We start from the raw sequence: 16,484 nt of genomic DNA on the forward strand, positions 1-16,484 counted from the left end.
CACGTCAATCTTGATACCTAGTTACTATTGAACTACTACACGTACTTCGTCGAGAAATATCATCGTGCTACTAACTAATCGATAGAATTACGAAACCGGCTAGTGGTTGTGCGAAATCGTGCTCTGCTATCACGTGTTTCGTGCAGTTCGAATTATTCAAATGAGTCCAAAGATACATTCACCATTCGATACAACAAAATTAAGATATGAAGTGTCTAGCAATTTAGCTAATCTCTTCATCTACGATCTTCTATTTCTAAAAAGCATATTTCTCACTTGCGAAGGATAAAAGAGGATACAATGAAACTGTTATAATTATGGTTGGAAGAAATTGAACAGAAAATTCTACGATTGGTCGTCCACACACCATATAATTTACAAGTCGAACACACATTCATACATCGCAATTTAATTATTTTGTTTGTTTAATACTATCTGTTACGTCGCGTGAAATGGTCCGTGCAACGTCCTTGAGTGTCCGACCGTCAAGGAATATTTGTCTAACAAAAAAGCTGGTTTTTCCCATGAACAAGGTCACCCACGAGTCACGTTGGTAGGAGGATTCCCCCTCATTCCTTCAGGCACTAACGTGGGTCATAACCAATCGGCATCGCGGATCGTTACCCTCACTTTCCTAACGAAAAGTGTGAACAACGAATCCGCGTTCTTCGTTCAAAGGGCACACCCACACCGAGCTTTCTTCCGTAATAACATAAAAGCGACAAGTCAGTCTTACACCAAGTCTATATCGAGTTATACATCGAGTTTTACATCGAGTTTTACATCGAGTTTTACATCGAGTTTTACATCGAGTTTTACATCGAGTTTTACATCGAGTTTTACATCGAGTTTACATCGAGTTTTACATCGAGTCTATATCCAGTCTTAAACACTTCAACCCTCTAGATTTGTTCTCGGAATTACAGAACAGTCACTTACATCCAGCCTATATCATCAGGAGGGTCAACTCTACTTCTTCTCCTTGCGCTTTAGACTATATTCAGTCAAAATCTCAGTTAGTCTAAGTCAAGAACCAGTCAAAGGCCAGTGCAAAGAACATTAAGGGTCAGAAGCCCAGTAAGAACCTACAAGCCGAACACATTCATCATCATCGTCAACACGAAAGGAGTCTCAGGTCGTACTCGTTCGTAGTTATCACTTCACATACGCAATCTTGTATACACTGAAGTTGTTAGATAAGTCAAAATATATAATAACCTGTTAATATCAGTGTTATCTTCAATCAACTACTCCCGTTGGCGCGTTTCTTCGAGATTGCGTCTCCCCGCGAACGTGCGAAAGTTCATTGTCTTACCTTATTTCTGCATCACTATATTAGTAATCCTATTTATGTATTGTAGTTGTTGGTTCCCAGCTTCCAAATCAAAGTAAAAAATGGATGATCAATTACAATTTTTATTTTAAAAGAAAATTTCAAATTTACAATTCCAGCGGTGGACAGTTAGTAGTCTCCTGACGTGTGTTCAGAAGATTAATAATAGCTTAGCACAGTAACGTTATATTACAACATTTGCATACGTCATTCATCTCAATTCATCTCGTCATATAAGCTGTAGTAAGCTGTAACCGTATCATTACATTAGCATAAGAAGAAAAAGATTAAATACAACATAACAAATATCCAAGAAAGAGCCTACAAATATTCACATAATTTTTCTTATTACTACTTGTGGTAATTCGAGGTAGACGAGGAACCCTCCTAATTATTTGTTATTATTTCTTCTGTTACTTTTTGCTGAGTATGGAAACCTTGATCTTATTTTATTATCAGCTTTGTTATAATTTATAGATTATATTATATGTATGTCATAGACAAATACAACGTACATCCTTACGTAATGTACGAATGTAATGTTTTGTACTATCTACAAAGGCAACTTGTAACCAACCGCCTGTACATGTAGAAGTCTCACTGTACTGTAAAACAATAAAGAAAAACAGCGAAACAAAGAAAACAGTGCTAGCGCGAGGGTGAAAACTAAATTCGAATTTATGTAACATGAGAATACAGACGGGGGTTCCCGTTCCTGGATATTTCGAGTTTCTCTTGCAGCGTGTCAAAGTTTGCTTGCGTTTGAAAAATTTCAAGCTCGTTCGAACCTGAAACTTTCCAACGTTAGAGTCCTCGACGATAAAAAAAAACGACGTGTTTTTCCAAGAAGATACTCGAATATAAAAGAAAACTTTCTGCTGAATTGGAAATCTTGAAAGTCGTACGAAATTCGTCGTACAAATTTTATGTGAAGTTGAACAACGTCTGACTTTTAATTTACGTCATAAGAAAAAATGTATGAATGAAAAGAAAAGAGAAAGTTCACGTGCTTCAGAGCTGTAACATCGTTCGGATGATCCCCGTAAGCCATTTTCCTTCAGAAGAAATAAATTAGAAACGACTGTTCCGCGATTCGATCCTTAAATTTCTGCGTAGCACGCGTTCCCAGGCGCGTCTCTGTCGATTTATCGGCCGATAAAATTTTATCTTCGATCCACGTACGTATAAACCGACGACGACTACGGTTGCCAATGCGCCAGGTTTACACGATTGGAATCCTCACGAACTTGCATCATGCTGACTCGGTAGCTGTCGCAAAGTACCAATTTTTCTTCACGTTAGAACAGGAGACCTTAATACTTTGACGATAAAGCAATTGGCATTTCAATCAAAAATATTGTTGCAATGCGAATGCATCAATTTTTAAGTATCGCAGTGTGAATATTTTAATTTTAAAACAGTACATTATGCATATTTCGATTTCAAAGCGGAACATTGCGCGATCGTTTCAATTCTAAAATATTGGAATGTGAATATTTCAAATTCAACTCATTGCAAAATGAATATTTAAAATTTACAAAGTTGCAATGTGGATAGTTCAATTTTACGACATTCTAATGTAAGTATTCCAATTTTACAACATAGTAATATAAATATTTGAATTTTTAGACATTTCCAAGTGAATATTAAAAATTTTCAATATTACAATCTGGACATGTCAGTTTCACGATATTCCAGTATGAATATTCCAATTTCACATTATATTACAACGTGAACGTTTCAATTTAGAAATATTGCAAGGTAAATATTTCAATTCTTAAGCATCGCAAAGCGTATATTTACAGTTTTCACAGTTGCAATTCGAATATTTCAATTATACAATGTAATATTTCAATTATACAATTATACTATTGCAATTTTAGAATATCGCAATGTGAATATTTTGCATCAAATGTGAATTGAATTTCCCTGATACGTAACGTAAGTTTTCAGTACGTCAATTGATGTGACCCAAACAGTGAAACGTTAATAGATGCAAAAAAAGTCACGAACATAAATCATGTACGGAAATATTTTCACGACTTCAGAAACACGTCACACTACGTATGTTAAAGTAGAGCCACATTCCAGATGGAAGATTTTGCTGGTAAGTAATTTGAAAATGGAAGCAGGGAACACCGATTAATTTTACTAACGAGAGTTGTGGAAGAAGGAAGTGCAAAAAGAATAGAAGAGTACGAGATAAGAGTTTATATAAGAGGTGTGAAAAGAAAGGATGACGTAGCCGATCCGGAGAGAACGTCCGCCCCAAGCTCAAATGTAATCCTTCGCTTGACTAATAGATTTTTAATTACGGGAAGGGACCAATCTGTGACTAGAAGAGTATGACACTAGTAAGATGAGGCAGAGACATTAACAAGGTGTCATATAGCGACACGGAAGGCCTATATATACTGTCATATATGCTATTAACGCCTTATTTCAAATCATGAAATCTTAATGAAAGAAAAACGAAAAGTAATATTATGGATGATACTGAAACAAATTCAATGATGTTATATAAGAATACTTATCTGTAATAGCATGTTTAGAAAATTATTTCTACTGAGCTTCGTAATTACTAAAATAAGTACATTGTACAGTGACCACGAAATGTATATGCGGATTCTCTTATTATCTAGTGAAACGAGTTTTTACCAGGCTTCACATTTCATTTTCATAGCATAAAATCTGTGTAGTCGTATAAAAGTACTCCTAACTGAATGATATAAAATTTAATGATAATATACGAGGACTTAATTAATTAATATGCAAGTGTTATATGTAATAAAAACAATATTGTGCAAATATTTTTTGCAGCCACTGTATGCATCTTAAAAATAGATCGTTGAAATTTTTGTTGGCCAATTTAACTAAATTCAAGTAGCGATACAGCATGATAACAACGTTTCTGTCCGTACAGGTCGTTTGGACAGGGGCAAAAAAGGATCTAACAAATCGCTGTTCTTGCTGATGCATGCTCGTTGGTGGAGCAGTGACGATATATTTTCCCAACTTAAAAGACTTGACAACGTTTTCACAGAAAGTACCGGTCGCGTCCATAGAAGTCGAACGAACGTCAACGTGATTAATTGCACGCTGACCAACACGGGAGAAAGTAACCGCTGCTGCAGAGACTTCGAAACCGACTATCGATCCATGTTAAGCAGTCGACAGCCACTGTCGTTGCTCGCGCTGCGAGAGCCCCGACCGGCCATTAAACCCGGCAACTTTTTATCCATCTGGCTCGTTCTGTTTCGACGGGGTTTCTTTTTGCGTTTCACGCGGCAAAGTGGACTCTCAAGCTGGATGCACGTATCCGACAGAATGAGCCACGTAGGATTCGTGCATTTCTGTTAACGTCCTTACTTGCGCACAACGTTGTAGCATAATTTCGTATTATTTATCCTGAGGCGAGAAAAGCGTTGAGAATTAATATGAATTTTTATTATCTATCTCAGGAGGTTCGTGCATTTATGGGAAATTTAGAGGTACAAAATATACACAAAAATTGCTTTCACGATGGGACTTGTTTTTGCGTGAGGGCTTGTGACACAGTTACATGTTAGTGACTATACGAATTCAGAAGAGTATCGAGGATTACTGTAAATTTGTATTATCTGTTTGCGAAGGTTTGTCCATTTACGAGAAATTCAGAGGTGCAAAAATACACAGAATTTCTTTCTCAGCGTGATTTCTTTTTATGTACGTCCTTGCAACATAATTACGTACAGTAATAAAAGAGAGGAAATAACGTTAGATGGAAATTATGAATGGACAGTTTTCGTACAAGAATAAAAATTGTAATTGATCGCAGTTTCTCGTGATTATTTAAAACCTAGAAATTAACGAACGTAAAAAAATATACTTCTGTAATTTTATTGCAATCATTTGAATAATCTTGTATTTAAATGTACAGAAATTTCAATGTTTTATTGCCGATGAAAAAATTGTAAACTTATACGTCAACTATATATCGTTTCGTTAGATTGATTTTTTACCGTTATATCGATCCAATATCAAGGAATAAATTCAATTTAAAAATCGAGGGACAGACTTAAGCGACGAAAGTGGAAGTGTCTCTCTACTTAGAATACTTTTAAGAAAATTCAAGCTGCTACTGCAAAGCACGAGACAAAGTTTAATTCGCGTTTCCAGAGATCATCATTCCCTTGGTTGTTTACAAGCATGGACCTACCGCATTCAGAGGATCGCGAAGCTCCTCAAGCCCGATTGAATGACTTTAACCGGGTGTAAAGTAGTGTCTGTCGGTCGTTTTCCTTTTCATCGTGGGCGCGGTGAAACGGAAGTTGCTCGAAACTTGTTGCGTCGACAAGCCGAAGCCCTCGCTTTCCGGGAGTTGTCTGATGAAAGGAGACGAGTCGCTTTGGAAAACGAAGAACAAGAGTCTGTCCCCAAAGGAATCTACGTTTTACGAAAAATACCTCGTCAAGTTGGAAAGAAAAAGCATAGTACAATTATTATTAAGTCTCTACCGTCTAAGTCTATCGTTTTTGACGAATTTTACCACCAAGTTTCGCAATTGGATAGTTGCGAAGATGAAAGTTTCTCGCGAGAATCGAACAAAATTGGCGAAATTTTGAGGTTTTATATCTATCAAATAATTTCGAAACCAAAATAAAATGATGGCTTGATCCATTGATAGTTCGAGATTATAATAAGCATTTCAGTTTGAATATTCTTCTACGTTTTGGCATATTGTACATTTTTGCACAAAATAAGTGTAAAAGAGCTGCAGTTTAACAATAGATGTTAAAACATATGTTACACAAATTTTAATAATTCCTCGTAATGAGTTGTGTTATTGTTTAAACGCATTTCAATGTGAAAATCGATGTCATACCAACTTCGAATCCAAATCACTTCGTTTTTCCTTTAAATATTACAGATATGTAATAGAACTTTCCACGAAATGTTACATTTTGAAGAATTGTATGTAATAAACGTAAGAACAAAAAGATCACTGTAAATCCATGAATCGAATAATGAAATTTAAAGGACGCGGACCGACGCGTACAGGAGAATTTCTCGGATAAGAAAGCTGATGGGTTAACCCTCTATCTTCGTATAGATAACAACATAGTTGAAAATGGACAAAATCGAAAACACCGAGTACAATAGCGATTGATTCGTCGTGTAATGGCCTAATACCGATTAACCAATAGTCAAATCGATTAAATTCTGCTACAGAAAGTTTCAAATCTCCTTTTTCGAATGTCAAGAATTTGGAATTTTTTTCGGAAAACTAGGAAAAGAATACGAAGTGGGAAGGAGAACAGAAATGATGATTTTGTGTAATAGATTCTCAGGAAACGAATATGGAAGTAATAACGCCATGAATGTTGAATACCAAATAGATGACGTGGAAGCGAAACCTTTGCTCTATCGAATATCGATGCTGAACTACTTTATTGTAATACATTTTCAGTGGTAGGTTAACCCGTTACGCGGTTCATATAGCTTGTGATCGATTAAGAACGTACGCGAAATATACCATTACTTTCTAGAAACTCTTTCAAAATAATTGAAAAGCTCTCTTTCTATCACTCGGTAGAATGAGTTGTAAGATAGCAATTAACCAAATGATATATGTATTTGTTTTCGATAAAAGTCTCAGATTACAGTGCGTTATGTCGATTATACGGAATCATCCAGAAAAGATACGTTTTTTTTTTTATTAATAACGAATAAAAAATAATTTTTGTCGCTGGTTAAAAAAAATTCGATACAAGAGGGAAACTTTCCCGAATCTTTTCTTTCAATGAAATATCGGAGAAATTATAAAAAGGAGCCTGAAAATTTAATAAACATCGTTGACCAATAAGCCCCGAGTAAAAGACCCTAATAAAACTGATACGTCGTCTAAATCCATGTAATGAGCGCGCAAGATCCGATGATCCAATAAAACCGCAATTAACTCTTTTACGATACGACAGTGGAGAGAGTGTACGGTTTACAAACTCGGCCATGGAACTGCACCCTGAATCCAATACAAATTAGCCTCCTAATTACTCTCATTAATAACGATATTCAACGATCCTTTCAGGCCACCCGATGGCATGGTACAAAAAAGCCTTGCGATCGTTGGATAAAAAGCTGCTCAGACGTGGATTAAGCCTCCGGCACTGAATTCGCTGGTAATGAAGCACGAGTTCGACGTCAAGTGGCGATCACTTCAGAACGAGGGTCGCTTCCACCTCCTTTTCGTCTCGATCCATTGCACCACGTAAATATTTATCGATGGTTTGTTAATCGCACGAATTATATTTTTGAAACGAAGCGCATTACGTTATGGACTTGATGGACGCGTATATACTAAAAGATGTGGAGGTATCGTCAATTAACCACACGTATAATACAGAGATGAAAAGAAAGAAAAGAATGCGCATGAGATTGGTTATTGGGTTGGACTGATAGATCCAACACGATCGCAAAGATAGGTGATCAAGTGAACGATAGAGAGTACTTGCCTAAACACTTCTCAAAATTAAAAAAGTTATCGTATAAGAAGTAATATCTTGGTTTAAGTGATTTTCGGTAGGAATAGCCATTACACAATACATTTTTTTACTTAGCTGTGACCATTATCGATGGAAATTGATGTTGGTTACAAATTACCATTATAGGTGATGAGGATATTTTTTGATCATTGGTAACCGATATTGGTAACCGGAAATTGGTTTTGGTTACCGAAAGCCATTATCGATGACGCAATTTGTCATTTTGCAACGATACGATATATACTGGTTTATATATTTACACGATATATACTATTATGTACTTTTACTAAGATACGAAATATACTACAATGTAATGCGATAGTACAGAAATAAGTACGATACTATAAGAGCATTTGTTTTATTATAATCGATTACTTTGCCACTAATTCTTTTGTCGTCGACCAAGATTAGAGACATCCATGGCAAATTTAATTAACGTTTGAAGCACGACATGTGGATGGATCAGCGTAACGTTATACTCGTAGTTCTTTCAATAATATATTTATTACTGCTACATTGGGTGCGACTGTTCCGTTGCAGTGAAATACGTGTCGGACGTGTCGCGACTTTGAAGAGCGAGAAACAAATTGAAGCGTCAGAAAAGACCCAATACGAAGTCGATCACGAATGAAGTTATAACAAGTCCAAAAATGAAGCCGCGCACAAAGTATATGGACATTCGTATAGTTTACAATTTTATGGTATTAACACCTCACCCAGAGTTCTCCCTTTTTCAGTAATAAAAAGAAGCGGCTTCTTTATATGTATAAGCTTTTCATCGTAAACATAAAATCGCATCTTCTTAAATCTGAGCGAATAAACCCATTTTCCTAGGAAACCTTTACTCGACCATCGTGAGGTGATACTTCTCTATAAAAGTGCAAACAAAATGGCGTGCAAGTGAGCGAGTTAACAAAAGGGGAGCGATAGAATCGTGGCTGATCGAACCGTTTCCGGGTTAAAATCGCGACGATAGTCGCAAACAGAATGGAGACGGTCGTGAAGAAGAAGCCGCAAATATCATCGTTTCGCTTTATGAAAGCTTTTTGCACACAGAAATTTGGCGCATCCTTCGGGACGTTGCTACAATATTCTCAGAATCGATGGATTTTCGGGTTTCCTGTAATGTTAATGCCCCAATAGTTGATTTTCGCCACTGTTCGATGTTCGCCGGTGGATAACAAACGAAACAAAGAAGGAGCGCGCGAAAGTCACAAGATAAACACGAATGGAGATAAAACGGGTCGTGATCTTTGAGAACAACTGCAACTCGTCCGTACTGAGAACTTCTCCCTCTAAACTGCTTAGCAACGATCTTGTCGACGTTCGACTTTTGCCAGGGATTATCTAGAAGAAGCAGCTAGAACGTTATCCATGGCACCGGCGAAACGAAGTTTGACGTTGGAATTAAGATCTCGAAGCTCCCTTTCTTAATCGTATTCTCTATTCCTCGGAATAGTGCGTGTACGGCGTAGGAGAGATAAATTGTGCGAGAATAAATGTAAATGACAATTTGAAATGTCATCTGAGATCGTTGAGCAACACTCGTCAATTTTTCGAGTTACCTGTAAATAAGATTTGAACTGGAAACTCTAAATCATTACTGGATGAAAGTTACTTGGAATGAAGAAAGAAGATGATAGATAATTTTGACTTATTCGTTAGTTACGAATCTTATTAAATAACGATACGAAAAATGTGAAACGTTGTACCTGTCATATTTAAATCGACGAAAGTGCATAGAAATGAAATAATAGAAAGTGAAGATCTCTGAATGATGTTTGAATCGGAACTTAATATCTATTAAAGAGTTTGATACTCATGCTAATTTACTCCTTAATTTATACCGTCTAAGGAGAGAAATTGCCTCGAACAAAGCAAAGAACTGGCGTTAATCAAAGCGGACGCATACCTGGTTTCACCAATAATTACCAATTTCCCCATGAATTTCCACGTCAAAGAAGAAACAATAAAAGGAGGATTTCCAACGCCCCATTTTTTAATAATATAATATTAAAACAGTCCGTCGACCGTTAAAATACGATGGACACTCGGCGGTTCTACGCATATCCCACCGTCTGCCCTGTAATTACGCCAGCTACGCTCGAGCCAACTTTTCCATGCATACTGGTGTAAGAGCGCCGATGGCTGACTCGGAAATTAAGCGTGTAATTCGATCTGTTCTATTGGGAATACTATGACCTGCATCTATGTGCCATGAAATATATTACAGGAAGAAATAGGGAGAAGATAAGCGAAAGAATAAGATTTACCTTGTAAATCACATATTACCAAAACTTAATTTAAACGATGACATCTCCTTGAAAAAGATTTGCTTTTTTTATCTTTATATAATATATAATGTTATATGTAACAATATATAATATTCTTCTTTATACTTAAACTTTTGAAACAAAATCTTTTGGCTTGTGGCGGCACTTGACAACAAATACGGCCACTCGACACTAACTTCTACCGGACGACGGTAGCGCAGTGGTTAGCGCCTTAGGTTACGAACGTGTTCGGGACCCGGATTCGAATCCCGGCGCCCATAGTCCTATTTTTCTTCCACGCATCTAAATTAGAAGAAAGTAGCAGTACCCCAGCAGCGACATCTACAGCCAGCAGCTACAAGTATCACGGATAACACATACACACCTCAGGCTTTAATGAACTGTTTCTCCTTTTAAGAGTGTTACATATTGAAGTACACTTTTTTCAACAAAATTAAAAATTCAACAAAGCCGTATCACATATTACTTCTGCAATCGTCAATTACGAGCTGGCCTGAAATCTTGCAGAAGCGGTCTATGTACATAGAGCGGACCAGCGATCATTTACGAGGAGGTTTCGATCTAGTGGAGCAACCAGGCCAGATCACACGGTTCGTCGCATCTCTATCTACTGTGCTTTCATGGTTGTTGGCCGGTCAGCGTGGGACAACCACCGAAAATTCCAATATCCGGGTCTGCGCGCAGCCCTCTGTCGTATTTTACACGGCGCACGTGAAAAAAATTGGTTCATCGATGTCGCGTCGCTGGGGAAAAATGTCCGGTATTATTTCCATCGTACTGGCAACGTGTTGCGGAAGTACGCCAAATGTATCCGCGCCCGTGCCTCATTTGACGATAACCCTGCGTTCCAATGTCATCGAGATGGAAGGTACGCCCGAATCTTTCGAAACCTTTGCTGAAATAGCATCGGCAGCGGCCGATAACAAATTACGAGTGTGCTTATCGTTTGCCGTATTTATAGCTAACGCGAATTCCAAACTGGATCCCGAATACGTGACCCAGTAACGACCAGCGAGATCGCTGAAATCGAATACGATTTGTGACGAAATAATTATTATTTGTTTTAATACTGGAATCGCTGGAATCGTCGAAATAAACAATTCGGGATTTTTCAAAGAAATGTTGCAATTTCACAACAGTGCATTTTTAGAGGTTTGAATGGACTTGTAAAATTTATGGAAAGGTTGCTTTTTCGGATTGTATATTTTTTTATATGCTTTTCACTTTGATGTTTTTTAGTACGAATTTTATATCTTGGTTGTTTGTAGTTCTAATCGTAATGTTGTCGTAGTTAAATAATATTCGTTGGCAAAGGAAAATGAATTCGTATTCGTATTTGTATATGAATAAGTAAATAATCTCGATTATTCTTCCATGACGAATAACATATCTTTGATGTAACTGGAGAAGTAGAACTCTAGAAATATTAATAAATGCGCTTGCAATGTCTGGTTCAAATTTATTCAGTCAATTTATTCTACTCTGTTTCTAGCGATGCTCGAAAATACTTCGTTTTTAATCCATTTATTTATTCCTTTATATTCTCTGGGAGATTCTGTTCAGAATTATTCTTTAAACGTCGAGATCGCCACTCTACGTCGGATTATTTTTATTATTTGCATCAAATTATAATTTTCTATTAAATTCAAATTCTTCCGATTATGTGCTGAGTATTTTCCTTATATAACACGTTCGGCGAATTTCTAGCTAGGCCCAATAATAACAGATGAGATTGGAGAAATCGAATGCGATTCGTGCTGAAATAATTATGCATTTTAATGTCGTAACGCTTTACCAACATTCACCAATTATGAGTTCACTAATTAAGGGGGTATTCTAGTCTAAAAATTTGAAAAAATCGAAAAATTTTTTTTTGTTTCCAAAGTTCAGACATTCAAGAATATGCCCTTAAAAGAATTTTTCAAAATTTCAATTATTTTATGAGTTACAGCCACTTTTATGACGCGGCATTTGCTCCAGTCCGACCGGGACAAATGAGCAGTAGACGGTAGACGCTGCCCGTGTACCTACATATAAAAACCCTCATAAAATCTTTACTGTATTTTATCCCTTTTTTAAGGTATTTTTCATTCAAGGCCATAGAAACGTATTTTGTCGGAATCTTTTCGTGTTAGTATTTATTTCAAGCTAGTTTTGAGCCAGCCTTCAAGCAACCTGTACGTGCTAACTCTGACAACGTTTTATAAATATTTAAAGTAAAAGTTGTTTTGTATATTGAGACTTTAAAGTAAAATGGATAAAAAACATTCAAAATTCAGCTCTAAACGGGCATGCAGACCGAAGAAGAGAAGATTTTCCGGTAACCAATTTACCGTAGAAGAAGAAACCAGTTTCACTAGTGCATCTGCAGCGAAATTGAAAGGTTCGCAAAATGAAGAAGTTTTAATTAATAATAATTACGGCTATTGTATTTTAAAATTTTTCTCTGTTTTTACCACACTTTCATCGTTAATTCTGTGTTCTACATGTAAGAAAGATATTAAGTTTTCTCGTACAGCTGCTCGTGGGTTAGGGTTTAAAATTGCTATACAACGTGAGTGTGAGGAAGTACGGTATATTCAGTCATCGCCTTTTATCAATAAAGCATTTCAAGTGAATCGTAGACTTGTAGTAGCTATAAGATTGTTAGGAGTTGCAAGAGAAGCTATCAACATATTTCGTAGTATGATGACATTTGCCAAGGCTTGACCACTGACGCATATTATAGCTGTCTTAACAATTTATACGTGGCCGCTTTAGCAGTTTACAATCAAATTATTTCAAAAGCCGTAAAAGAAGAAAAGGAATTAATATTAGAATCTGATCCTACAGCTAATCCCAGCCATTTTACTGTTTCCGGCGATGGAACCTGGAAAAAAGAAGATTCAATTCTCTCTTTGGTGTTACTATACTCGTTGGTAAATACGGTAAAAAAGTTGTTGATACGATAAGTTGTTGATAAGAGCATGAGGAATCTTGTACCATAAATCCTAAGGAAGCGCCGGAAAAATGGAGGTTGACGCAATTGTTGAAATGTTTGAAAGGTCGGAAGCCAAGCATAATGCTGAATATGTCCGATACATTGGAGGTGGTGACTCAAAAACTTTCAAAGGCATTCTTCATATTAACCCCTACGATGATGACCAGATAGTAGAAAAAAAGGAGTGTGTTGGGCATGTTCAAAAGCGTATAGGTGCACGGTTGCGTAAAGCAAAAAAGGATAATAAAGGTATTGGCGGCAAAGGCCCTGGTAAACTCACTGATGAGGTTATCAATGAATTATCTTTATATTATGGCTTGGCAATTCGTCGAAATCCAGATTCAGTTGAAGACATGAAGAGAGATGTGTGGGCAACCTACTATCATAAAATCTCAACCAACAAGAATCCTCAACACATGAATTGTCCACCTGATTCATCTAGTTGGTGCAAGTGGCAAAAAGCTGTGGCCGACGGCACTATTGACGAATTTGACCATGAAAGTCCTCCTCTAAATGACGACGTTTTAAAAGTAATAAAACCAATTTATGAAAGCTTATCAACTGATACTTTATTGGGACGATGTTTGGGTTCTGAAACCCAAAATAATAACGAATCGTTAAATTCGTTAATATGCACTTTTGCTCCGAAGCACATCCATGCAGGAACGCAGACAATTCAAATTTCCACTTTCCTCGCAGTATGTATTTTTAATGAAGGTTTTACACCCATATTAAAAATCTTAAGTGTCATGGGAATCACGATTGACCCAGAAGCTCATGCGTTCGCAGTCAGGCGAGACGAAGTTCGCATCGAGCGCTCTGAACTCCGAGCTTCAGAGGCATCAAGAGGAAGCCAGGACTGCTCGTCTCCATGAAAGAACTTTCATGGAGAATAAGCATTTTGAAGTAGAGGAAGGTTTCTTGTATGGAGCAGGAATCACCGATTAAAAATATATAAGTATGCTATACCATTCTATGAGTAAAATTACCGGAAACTTGTCTCAAAACTTTAAACGCGTTTTTCTCGAGTTGGCATGCACGATATCTCAAGTTCTAATGAACCGGTTTATTTGAAATTTGGTACGAATATTCTTTATACATTCTTCTATCGCCTGAACCACGTTTAGATCAAAATTTTTAATTTTACTATTTTTTAAACATTCGGAATTGTTAAAAAAAAACATGCGAAACAAGAAACTTTCCTTCAAACGGCCGCCAGTTTGTGAAAAAATGTTGTTTTGACTTTTCCAAGGTTCATACTATAGTGGCATCTATGTTAATTAAGAATCCGCTCGGACTTTTGTTTCAGATGACCAGAAGGGTTGAAATCATGCACGCCAGGACACCCTTTTTTTTGACACCACCCACTTTCCCAGTTCATAACTTGTGAATTTTTAGCTTTTTTCGGTGAATTTTTTACGTAATCTTAAAATATCAATAAACAGATGCTAAAAAAAAGGATAGCAAAAATATTTTTTGTTTCGTTTGTTCAGAGCTTCAAAAATCGCCCGAAATCCATGCCTCTAGACTAGAATACCCCTTTAATGGCAACTTGTTCGGTCAGATAGCCGTACAGGACCGGCATGAGAATATGTAATGAAATCTTCAAATAGAATAGAAATTTCGAAATAATCAGTCATTTCAATAAATTCCTACGTAAGTCTCAACGTTCGATGACTCTAATCCAGTATACAAGAACTCTGTATTTTGTACGTCTAGAATCATCTTCGGCGTATAGCGATCGCTGAACATTAGACAACTACAGTCACCTTTGATAAAAGATCAGATTGTCGCAAGAATATTTACACATCCATAAAATTAAAGTACGAAAATCACAACTCTAGCAAAATTCAACACGGCGAATCATAATTTTCCTGTCTCTCCTTTCCCGCTCCTCTATCTCCCTTTTCCATTACGACACGGTAATTTTATCCGTAGAAGGAAAAATTACACTGTAACGTTAAGAAAGAAAAAAAGAAGTGATTTTTTGAACTTGAACATGCAAGCAGGAAACCCGAATTGTTGCTTCTGATACGAACAAAAAGATCCGATGCAGTTCAGTCCTCGAAACTTTTATAGTACAAACGATTTCGAATTAACAAAGATAAGTAAAGCCACACGTATCTGGCTAGCTGCTCTTTTCAACTTTCCTGTAAGGGGGATCGTAACGACGTGCGCATATTTTTGTTCGAAATTGTATACGGTACGAGAAAAGAGACACGTGCACTGGGATTATTGCGATTGTTCTGTAGCGGCGTATAAATACGTTTTGTACGGTTTCCTTCATGCAACAAGCAAGCGTATTTCACAACCGCGTGGTGATATTCATACGTTTGTATTACAAACAAGGAACTACTCTGGGACTTCGTTCTCGGTCTTCCATACAAAGTATACTCGTATTCTGTTTCGTCCTCTTTTTCTTTTCTTTTTTGTTCTTCCTCCGAACGTAATTCATATTGTGAAGGATACTAAAAGGATTCTCAACGACAAAGAACAAATACTCGGTTTTAGCTCTTTCGACGGAGATTAGAAAGAGTTTCAGAAACGCGCACGACGCAATGAACGCGAAAATCGAAACTAAACGCAGCGATTAAATGATGTAATTGGAACATTGACTCATTGATAGAATATGTATTTCGGCGAGCAACAGAAATATATAGAACGCGTATCCGATAATCAATTGGACGAATTTTCACCATGTTCGAAGCATTGTTGCACTAAGGACTGAATGGTAAATTTGTGAAAGTTTATATACAGGGTGGTTGGTAACTGGTGGTACAAGCGGAAAGGGGGTGCTTCTACGCGAAAGAAGAAGTCGAAAATATAGAATAAAAATTTTTCGTTTGAGGCTTTGTTTTCGAGAAACGTTTTCGTTATAACGGATCTCACTGTAGATCGTTGTCTCGATGGAAAAATTAAAAAAAAAATAAAAAAAAATTTTTTTAATCTATATTTTCGACTTTTTTTCGCGTAGAATCACCCCCTTTCCGTTTGTACCACTAGTTACCAACCACCCTGTATAAATAAGAATTTTAATTGAAATATTATTGAAGAATGTAAGCAAAGTAATTTACGTATTGTGTTAACGAGGTAAAAAGATGTATAGCGGCACGTGAATCAACGGAAGATTCGAATCGGAGAGATTCATATTGTTGTAGCTTGGAGTGCCAACGTTGTTTTGGTTTGCTAGGTTCAAAGGTAGACGAACTCCGGACAAAACATTATCGCCGTTATTTGTAATCATCAACCGGAATTGCATTCGAACTTTTTATAATACCATTGGTCGATACAAATAGACGAACATGCTCTCTCTTCGCGTCATTATAGCGAATTATTATAGCGAATCATTATAGCGA

General features: G+C 36.8%; 2 protein-coding genes across 4 annotated transcripts in view; one reads left to right on the plus strand and one right to left on the minus strand.

The window, feature by feature from the left end:
• LOC117236620 (pikachurin-like) overlaps positions 1 to 16,484 on the minus strand; it is a 278,236-nt gene that overhangs the window by 230,727 nt on the left and 31,025 nt on the right. The window lies entirely within an intron of this gene.
• Positions 13,115 to 14,078, plus strand: LOC117236621. The gene has a single exon (XM_033499742.1). The coding sequence runs from the start codon at positions 13,158 to 13,160 to the stop codon at positions 14,001 to 14,003; it is 846 nt and encodes a 281-aa protein (XP_033355633.1). The 5' UTR covers positions 13,115 to 13,157; the 3' UTR covers positions 14,004 to 14,078.

The sequence above is a fragment of the Bombus vosnesenskii genome, unplaced genomic scaffold (assembly GCF_011952255.1).
Source record: "Bombus vosnesenskii isolate JDL3184/JDL3185 unplaced genomic scaffold, Bvos_JDL3184-5_v1.1 scf7180000013351, whole genome shotgun sequence".
NCBI lineage: Eukaryota > Metazoa > Arthropoda > Insecta > Hymenoptera > Apidae > Bombus > Bombus vosnesenskii.